Source organism: Alosa pseudoharengus, unplaced genomic scaffold (assembly GCF_046254945.1).
Source record: "Alosa pseudoharengus isolate Yale_2024_CS ecotype anadromous, Long Island Sound unplaced genomic scaffold, YU_APseudo_1.1 YU_APseudo_1.1_scf_4, whole genome shotgun sequence".
Lineage (NCBI taxonomy): Eukaryota > Metazoa > Chordata > Actinopteri > Clupeiformes > Clupeidae > Alosa > Alosa pseudoharengus.
In genome coordinates, this window is record NW_027468774.1 from 19,363,209 (window position 1) to 19,373,600 (window position 10,392).

The 10,392-nt window shown below is 41.1% G+C and overlaps 1 protein-coding gene across 1 annotated transcript in view; it reads left to right on the top strand.

Annotated features, from left to right (window-relative positions):
* Positions 1 to 8,064: 8,064 nt before the first annotated feature.
* The window catches only part of baiap2l1b (BAR/IMD domain containing adaptor protein 2 like 1b), a 49,325-nt gene continuing 46,997 nt past the window's right edge, over positions 8,065 to 10,392 (top strand). Inside the window, exons 1-3 of the mRNA XM_076265162.1 lie at positions 8,065 to 8,347; positions 9,494 to 9,569; positions 9,834 to 9,920. Coding sequence (XP_076121277.1) covers positions 8,297 to 8,347; positions 9,494 to 9,569; positions 9,834 to 9,920 — 214 coding nt within the window. The 5' untranslated portion in view covers positions 8,065 to 8,296. The remainder of the gene's footprint in view (positions 8,348 to 9,493; positions 9,570 to 9,833; positions 9,921 to 10,392) is intronic.

The following is a 10,392-nucleotide window of genomic DNA, read 5'->3' on the forward strand; positions in this document are numbered from 1 at the left end:
TAATAATTTCTCGGAGTGAGAAATGCCATGTGTGGCGTGTGAGCGTGTGAAGTCATTGAAATGCGTGTGTCTTACGCTCAATGCGTGAGACTTGAGAGGTCTGGGTGAAACTGTTCCAGTGAGATTTATTTTGGAATTTAAGAAGCATGCTAAGGACAGCAAAGAAAAACGTGAGCAATTTGAATATGCTTTAAGTAAGGCTGAAGTAAAACTCGGATGCTATTATTTTATGGGGCGCCAAATGTAACATGCCTTATTTCGTGGATAGAATGACTTTTGTGTGACGAAATACATATATTCATTACGAAACCATGTTACATCGTAACGCCTTTTGTCCACGGAATACACAAATTGGTTTGCATTGTGTCCACGAAACACTAAGAGAGCATATAATTTCGTGGACGAAATTGACTGGTGGCCTTTTCCTTTCGTGGACATAATGCTGAATGCACTATTCACTGTCGTAGACGAAATAAACTCTTTTTTTGGTCAAAAGTAATTCTGTCTACGAAAATACGGAATGCACCTACACATCATTCTGTGAATCACATTTCAATTTCCTCCACGAAAGTATTGTGTTGTGTTACAGAAGGCATTCCGTCCACGTAGTAACTAAATAACTTACGAAATGCATTCAGTGACATATGCTTTCATTCTGTGGACGAAATGCATAATAGAATAGCCTACAATACATTTCGTGAGTCAGCAGTTTACGAAATTAATTACCCTATGTGTCACGATAATTTCATTACGTGGACGAAATACATAACAGAATCACGAAATCAGTTTTGTGACTTGCTGCAATACATTTTGTGAGTCAGCAGTTTACAGAATGAATTATGTGTCACTATAATTTCATTACGTGGACGAAATGCATAACAGAATCACGAAATCAGTTTTGTGACCTGCTGCAATACATTTCGTGAGTAAGCAGTTTACGGAATGAATTATGTGTCATGATAATTCCATTACGTGGACGAAATGCATAACAGAATCACGAAATCAGTTTTGTGACCTGCTGCAATACATTTCGTGAGTCAACAGTTTATGGAATGAATTAGGCTATGTGTCACGATCAGGGTTGGGTCAGATTACTTTGAAATGTAATCCATTACTGACTACAAATTACATGGCAATTTTTGTAATCAGTAACGTAATCAGTTGGATTACCAAAACATGTAACGTAATCTGATTACTTTAGGATTACTTCAATAAATATGCCCATTAAGTAAAAGACACCACCACAGAATTGATAAAAGAATTCTCATTCTATTTTTCTCCACTCTTCTCCAAACATGCACAACTCAGCTTAACCTTTATAAGGGCACACCTGGACAAAGAATTTAGCTTTCGCTGGATTTTTGTGACCCAGGGACATGGTCTGAGATTGGCATAAAAAAAGGGAAGCATTAAACCCAAATGACACCATGTCCATTTCAATTGTGGGGGTGAGAAAATTATTATTTTGGGATGTTTTTCAACCAGGGGGACCTGGTGACTTTCTCAAAGTAAACGGTAACACTAAAACAAGAGGGACCTGCCCCAATAGTATGTAAGTATATCTTTTGATCCCGTGAGGGACATTTGGTCTCTGCATTTATCCCAATCCGTGAATTAGTGAAGTCGAACCAGCAAGCCCAAAGGCCGAAGCCCTAACCAGTAGGCCATGGCTGCCCCAAAAGGCAGCATTTGAACATTAAACCACACAATGATCCAAAACATACAGCCAAACAAGGCAAGAAATGGTTAACAGAGAACAATATCAACATTTTAGAGCGGACCTCAATCCGTCAAAAAAGTGAGCACAAGGCCAAAGTGATGGCAAACAATCTTTCCTGCCTCAAACCCCAGATTGCTGCTAAAAAGGTGCAGTCTACAATCATTGTGGAGACATGAAGAGGCTTGGTGGGTATTATATGAACCATTTTGAGAGCTGTGGTGGTAAATAAAGATGTTTCCAGTGATTGTTTAAAAAGGGTATGAATAATTTTGAACACGCAATATTTCATAAAAATGTTAAAAAAGATAAAAACACTTAACTAGTGTTAACACTTATTCCATGTTTTTACCACATTGTCTTGCAACCTTTTGCCATGTGCAAGTGTCATTTTAAGTAAGAACAAACATATTGGTCAAGAAAAAATCAATACTTGCCAGGGGTATGAATAATTTTGTTTTTAACTATATCTTAAAAAAGTCTAAAAAGTGAACATCCGAATGAACTGCTTGTCAAATTAAAAGATAGCTAGGCTATCATAAAAAAGTTGCATTGTTTGCATGATAAAATGTAATCAGGTAATCCCCAACAATGTAACTGTAATCTGATTACACAATTTTTTCATTGTAATCTGGGCTGATTATAGTTACTTGATTTTTGTAATCTGATTACGTAATCCAGATTACATGTAATCCGTTACTACCCAACCCTGGTCACGATACAAAGGAAACAAAGGAAAGCCCTCTATTTGGATGGGCAAGTAGGCATAGCGATTAGGCCTATTATGTGCGCACTCCAGCGAGACGATATAAACCACTTCTTGATTGTTTTAAATATAGTTACTTAGCCTACCCACGAGTTTGTCAGTTTCACTTGCACAGACACGCATAGACTTTGAATGAGCACTCACAGCCTACCACTACCACCTATAATGTTATGCCTCTATATTTGATCAATTAAGAAGTAGGCCTATGCATTGATCAGGGAAACATTTAGTTTCTTTTTCTTTCGGTCCACGGTTCCCACAGTTGTGCCGCAAAATTAACAGACAAAAGCACCGGGCATAGGCCTAATCTAGCCTAAATTCGTGGTCCAGTGGACCAGCAATCTACTCGTCGAAGAGGCTCATAGTTTGAAGATCATAGGCAATAGATAATTGCTTCTCGCGGAACTAGGCTAGGTCCAGCACGGCCTGGCACCGGTTCGCGGATTGCCAAACACCGTTGCAAAGCCTCTGAATGCAGCCAGCTGCCCCGTTTACCGGCAATGCTACAGCGGACTTAAGCTGCCACCTCGTGGCGAAAAGTTGCATTACATTTCACGCAGCTCTGTGAATAACTGGAGGCGCGAGTGTCACTTCTAAATGGGACCCACTGGCTAATTCATTCCGCAAACTGCTGACTCACGAAATGTATTTTAGCAGGTTACACAGGGGGGCAGCTACCCATTTTTTGAGGGGTATGCAACAACAAATTGGCGCCCCCCCCAAAAAAAAAACTAGTAGTACAACTAGTACAAGTAAAACAAGTAAAACAAAAGGCCAATAATGTATTACATATTATTATTTTTTAAGAAATTCTGCCGATTTGAACTTGAACTTGAAATGTCGCATTGTCACTTTAAGAGAGTCTAAACGGTTCTCATAACGTCCTTTTGCCAGCTGTTGCTCACAAGCGCTTTCAGACATACGTGTAAGGCCGGAGGTTCTGCCGATGTTAAACGGTGGGGCCGTATATCTGGGGGTCGTTTCTAGAAAGCATCGTTTGCTAACTTGCGTCGCAACCTTGGTAGTACGCTCCATCGTTCTTCGATTTGGTGTTTCTAGAAAAGGTAGTTCGAACTCTCAATCGCAAAAAAGGACGCAAAGTTTGGTCGTTTGAACTACTGCCCCTAGGCAGTCGCACTTGTGTCGTTCCTTGGTAGTTCCTGTTGGTGTCCGGAGCGCCTAACCAAAAAATCACAACCGCCTAACCAAAATTTGCGAAGTGGATGTTTATCTCGTGACTCAATGATTGATCTATCCTGTAGCTTAATTTTGATTAAGACACTGACTCCCCTACTTGGGTAATTCTTGCTATCTATGTTAATTTAAGTATTGCCTTGCTTTTAGTATTATAATCTTCACAGACCCCTACATCAGCAGTGCTAAATGGTGTAGTGGCTAAAGCAGATGACTTATTATGACCGCCGCGCAGCGAAGCGGCGGTCATATAGGTTTAGTCAGAATTTTTTTTTTTTTTTTTCTTTTTTTTTTTCTTTTTCGCATGCCCAAATTTCCGTCAATGAGTCCCGGGACACTGAAAGACCGGGGTACTCGAAACTTGGTGGGCATGTAACCCCACATGGATAGCATGGAACCATCGTTTTTCGTTTTGATCTGTAGCCCCCCCGCTGGACTGGACCCCCGAAAGGAGGGTAGGGCAGACACAGTTTTCTGTGAATATCTCGAAAACCATAGGGTTTAGGAGGACTATTTTTTTTTTGTATGTTGATCTCAAGGGGCCATGTCAACCCATTCCATAACCACTCATTTCATGTATAGCGCCACCTAGTTAAACACAAAAAAGTAAAAATGAGGTGTTGTAATTGAAGGTATCTGTGACCTAACATAGTCAAAACTGCACGAAATTGGAAGTGTAGGATCATTATGACACCCTCTGTATGCATGCCAACTTTTGTGGAATTCCGTTCATGGGGGGCCACACAATAAATTAATTTATGTTACTATACACCAACTGGCCTGTAGGTGGCCAGAGACAGTTTTCTGTGAATATCTCGAGAACCGTAGGGCCTAGGAGGTCCACCTTTTTTATGTATGTTGGTCTTAAGGGGGCATGTCAACCCATCCCATTACCACTTATTTCATGTATAGCGCCACCTAGTTAAAAATTAAAAAGCAAAAAATTAGGTGTTTTCATCACAATATCTCTGGCTGACAAGGTCAAAACTGCACGAAATTAAAAGTGTAGGATCATTATGACAGCCTCCGAATGCATGCCAAGTTTTGTGTACTTTCGTTCATGGGGGGCCTTACAATAAAATAATTTATGTGTACATTTAGTGACGTACACCAACAAGGATTACCGGGACACTGAAAGACCGGGGTACACAAAACTTGGTGGGCATGTACCCCCACATGGATAGCATGGAACCGTCATTTTTCGTTTTGATCTGTAGCCCCCCCGCTGGACTGGACCCCCCGAAAAGAGGGTAGGGCAGACACAGTTCTCTGTGAATATCTTGAGAACTGTAGGGCCTAGGATGACCATTTTTTTCCGTATGTTTGCCTCCAGGGGTCATGTTAACCCATTTCATGTGCACACATGTGCACAAACAGATACACACACACACACACATACATTCACAGTAATCATACGAATGACACATACTCACACAGTAGACATATGTACGCTTGCATGCACAGGCACATACGCAGGCACACACAAGCACGCACACACACACACACACCCACACACACACACACACCCACACACATAACATAAACATACTGTAACACAAACAATCAAGAATTTCTCAGAATTATGAACAGGCAAGATGGAGGTGGGGTTGTATAAAATGAATTTTACATGTAAAATCTATGAACTAATAATGTTTTGGTACTTGTTGTCTAGCAGATACCAGTGAGAATTGAGTGTGGATAATGCAATTTAGTGAGAGTTATAATCATATAGGCCTTTCAGCGTGATTTCTTTTTGTGGAAAAAATGTGCTGGACTGGGCGGCGGTCATATTTTGTACCGCTCTGCGGTACATCTAGTTATCCCAACGTTGTAGGTTCGATTTTCTGATGTGAGATTTTCCTCTTGCTTCTCGCTACCTGCAGGTGAACTGGTGTGACATGTAGATTCAATTGTTTTTGACTGATATATTGTACCTATGGTCTCCCGATGTAGAGTAATTATATACATAAATATGTATGGTCAAAACCTATTGTCTCGTAGGCCTACTCTTATTCAGAGATGAATAGAAGAGATAGGATGCGAACTCCGGCCGAGCGCGCAGTGCACCGACGCGCTGCCGTTAAGCCACGGGACAGTTGATAATCTATGGGATACCCAGACATTCGTCCAGGCTATGTATTTTTTCCAACATAGATATTTAACACAAATAATGGCACATATTGGTCGGCTTCAGTAAAATGTCTTATATAGGCTACTTATATACTTATACTATATTAATAGGTTTAGATTTTTGCAGATGATAATGGCAATGCCAGCATTAATCACTCGGTTTAAATGAGAAAAATGTCAACATAGGCTGTGGCAGAGAATTTCTAGGGGGTGGGGTATTACACGTTGCCACTGTTTCCACCAATGATATGTATCGCTGTATCATCAACAACGTTGTTGGAACTACGGTGTTCGAACGTCGGAGGTAGCGAATTGCGACACATGTACGATGCTTTCTGGAAACAGGTGTAACAGTGTCGTTGTTTGGTCGCAAGTTGCGTCGTACCATGGTGGTTGAGCAACGTCGTTGCTAACTTTTCTAGAAACGACCCCCAGCTCCGCTCACTAGCTCTGCTTGGCAGAGCCGGACAGTAACGGAGTACATTTACTTGAGTACAGTAGGCTACTTGATTACAATTTTGAGGGATCTGTACTTTACTCGAGTATCATTTTTCATGACTTTACTCAAGTACATTTGAGAGGTAAATATTGTACTCTTTACTCCACTACATTTCTATCCATAACCGTGAGTAGCCTACCCGTTACTACTTCTAAAAAAAAAGGAAAAAAGAAAAATCTCGGAAACCCTCAATTTGTTGTTTCCCTCTCAAATGTGATTGGATTGTGCAGGCGCCGCTGATTGGGACAGCCTATCAGCAATCACCTTTAGCTTTCCGTCAAAGTCAACTCCATGGTCAGATTTAGATAAGAGATAAAACCATGGACCAAACAATGGATGAAGACGCAGCAGGTCCATCCCGGGAATGTGCCAACCTGTGGACCCACCTCGCCAGACTATTTCAATGTTCTGAACAAGTTAATGATAGTTTTCGCTTGAAGTGTTTCAATTACAAAATAGTATTTTGTATTTGAAATACGTATAAATACATGTATTAGAAAATACTGCCCATCCCTGGCAACATGTAGGATGTTTTTGTACATAAATGTAAGCACTGTGGCAGTAGTAATGCAATATTTAGAAAATGTAGGCTACTCTTGTACTCTTGATAGGCCTACTCAAGTACTTTTAAAAACAAGTACTTCAGTACTTTTACTTAAGTAGACATCTGACTGCTGTAGGCTACTTTTACTTGTACTTGAGTAAAATTTAGCAAAGGGTATCTGTACTTTTACTCAAGTAATGAAGCTGTGTACTCTGTCCGCCTCTGATGCTTGGACTGACAAAGTAGACCTAAATATGGATACAAGTGTATGTTGCTCCTAAAATGAAGGCAGTCACTTCTGCCTATTTTTGGCAACAGGGCGAAATAAAAGACAATGTGTTAGGCCACACAGGTGTTAATTGTGCCTCGTCTGAAGAACAAAGCGTGAGCGGTTGCATTTATACCTAGCAGGACCTAGGCAAAGCCATCTTGCAATGCTTGTGTTGGCAAAGAGACAAGCACACAAACAGGGCGCACTGAAAACGGTGTTGTGGTGTTTTCTCCTTTGGGTATTTTGACCAAGTTTACACGTTTCACTAACAGAGCCCCTGAAGGGCCACGTGGAGAAATGTTTTCAAGTTTCTTGTGCTGAGCAGAAACTCAAAGCAAATAGGACATGGGCCAACAAAATCATTTTTTATACAATTCTGGGACGCACAAGATAGCTTCTCCTTGCGTACACATCAGAAACTTGTACAAATTTCACATGCCCTTAAAGGGCTGTGAATTATTAAGACCTTAGCAAACTATTTAAAATTGTGGACAAAGGTGATAAAATATGTGACATGTGCGTAGTTAGTTTGGGTACCTGCCTGACACATTATTTAGGCTACTGAAATGATTGTTGAAGATTGACATTGTTTAGTAGGCTGATGAATAAAATAAACAATGAATAATTGACCTTGTCTATTAGCCTATCGCTGTTTTCTGCGGGCCTATTTACAGCATCAACTGCTGTAAGTGAATTTCCCTGAATATTTTAGAGTAGGGCCTAGGCCTAGACTCAGTGTCTCTGCTTCCCTTATGTTAGTTTTACTGGCACAATCTTGTTTGCCTCACTTGGACTGCTTTGTGCCACACTTTCGTGCGAGGGAGTTCTTTGCCTCCAGGAGGCATCGTTTCCCGATTTATTCGTTAGGCGGTGATGAGGATGGATTCAGGAGGTGACGTTGCACACCCTTTCCTATCCTCGCTAAGTACCTTACATGCAGAAGTTTGACAGCTCAGCGCAAGAAGCTGTCAGCCCGTCGGTACAAAGCTGAGCCATACACCTGATCGCATTTAGTGTCTGGGGAAACATTTCTTGGAGGATAAAAGAACACCTGAAGATATTTTAATGCTGAACTGTCACCAAAGGCGAGACTGAAGTCCTGAAGTTTTAATCGTATTTTATTAATTTTCCGGATCAGTGACAATTTCTACTTATTTTGAAAAGGGATTACCAAAATGTCGAGAGACCCCGACGAAGTTAGCAAACTCACCGAGAGTACCTACAAGGTGGGTAATTGAACAAATGTCAAGAGAGCACTTGGTAGGGCATGCAGTGTTGTTATAAGCATGGCAGCCGTTTAGCTTTTCCTCCATGTAGCTACCTTGAGACGTTTTTTTTAAAATGTTCTAAGATGTTAGTTAAACTATCGTAAAGATCTACACCACATGTATTTCTGACTCTCTGTTTTTGTTTAGTTTTCTCCCGAGTTTTCTTTGGGCTACCTTTCATTAAACCTAGTCCTAGACCATAGTGGTCACCTTGTGCACTCGGAATTCAACAGGTCCCTCCGTCATATCATCTGGCACAGCTGGTTTCAGCAGCATCAGAAAAGGCGAAACTAGTCTCACATTATTCCGGAAAGGTGAAAGTGTCATATCTCATATAGTTGGTATAGTAATCGGACCACAGAGGCTTGTATAGGCATGCCTTCTCCCCACCAACAAACCCGGTTACATGTCCCACTATGATCTCAGACACTAGGCTGTGGCACTTTCAGTGCTGTGTGGCTTTGTAGGTTAGTCTGTGAGTCTTTACAGATTGCATGACCATGGAGGCTATACTCTAAAGCTATAGTCGAGACTCCTGGGATTGCTTCTGATATATTTCAAATCAGTGGTTGATGATTGGCTCAGTTGGGCTGTGTTAAGCGTTATACAGAAGTTAAAATACATGCTGAATGGAAACCAAGGTCCAAGTAAAGTGTGATCTGTGAATAAACCAGCAAACGCCTGAGAAAATGGACCTGCAGGGATCTTTTTGATACTAAACTCGCTACTCTACTCACCTGTGGAACCAGCTTCCCATCTCAATTAGAACTGCACCCTCAATTGATAGCTTTAAACCCAGTATCAAGACCCATCTATTTTCTGTTGCCTTTTCTTAGATCATCTTTTTTGCTTCATCTGCCTCATCTGTTTTTCTCTATTCTACATTTTTACCTAACACTCCTTCGAACTCTCTATTATGTAATACATTTTGTTTTGTTTTATCTTATCTTCATTGTATTGTGTAAAAGCACTTTGGGTTGCCATTGGTATGAAATGTGCTATATAAATAAAATTGCCTTGCCTTGCCTAAACTGAAAATTCTATGTCATGGCCATGATGACAGGCCAAACATTGGAAATGAATAACTGTTCCATTATTTTCCAGAATGTTATGGAACAGTTCAACCCGGGTCTGCGGAACCTCACCAACCTTGGCAAGAGCTATGAGAAATCGGTGACAGGTGGGTACCTCCTGTTAGAATAGCTGGAACATGCACGAAGAGCCTCAGCCTTCAGATTTCAAAGTTACTTAGCTTTTATGTTAATGTCCGTCAGTAAAGAGGCCTACTTGTGTTAACCTGTCAGACTAACCATCCGTCATGATGCACACCTTCACTAGGACATCACTGTTAATGACATGAAGTAAAACACTTTTACATGTCACATTCAATCAGCATTTCTCAATGACTACTGCAAATAGCGCATGTGGGAAATGTCTCTTGCAGCGATGACCCAGGCTGGGAGGCTCTACTTTGATGCTGTCTCAAAGATTGGGGAGAATGCAGCCATATCGCCAGTGTCCAGAGAGCTTGGTGAGTCTCCGCCACTTATATCCAGACGTCTGTGCTTTCCCATTGCTGACGGTCTCTATCTAACTCTTTAAGTTAGTCACTGCATTCCACTGGAGAGTTCCACTCTCTCTCTCTCTCTTTGTGTGTGTGTGTGTGTGTGTGTGTGTGTTTGTGTGTGTGTTTGTGTATGTGGTTGTGTGTGAGGGCTGTTGTAATATATCCCACTGCCCAGCTTTTAATTAGTCACTACCCCCCACAGCAAAGTAGAGGCCGTGTGTGTGTGTGTGTGTGTGTGTGTGTGTGTGTGTGTGTGTGTGTGTGTGTGTGTGTGTGTGTGTGTGTGCGCCTATGTGGTATGTTTGAAGTGATTTATAACCATTCTATTAATATTTCTACGACTTCCTCTATGACATGTATCTTAGCAATGAGAGGACTTCCCACATTCTGTCACAAAGAGTAATTGCACTGTGTTGATGGTGTTGTGACACCAGAT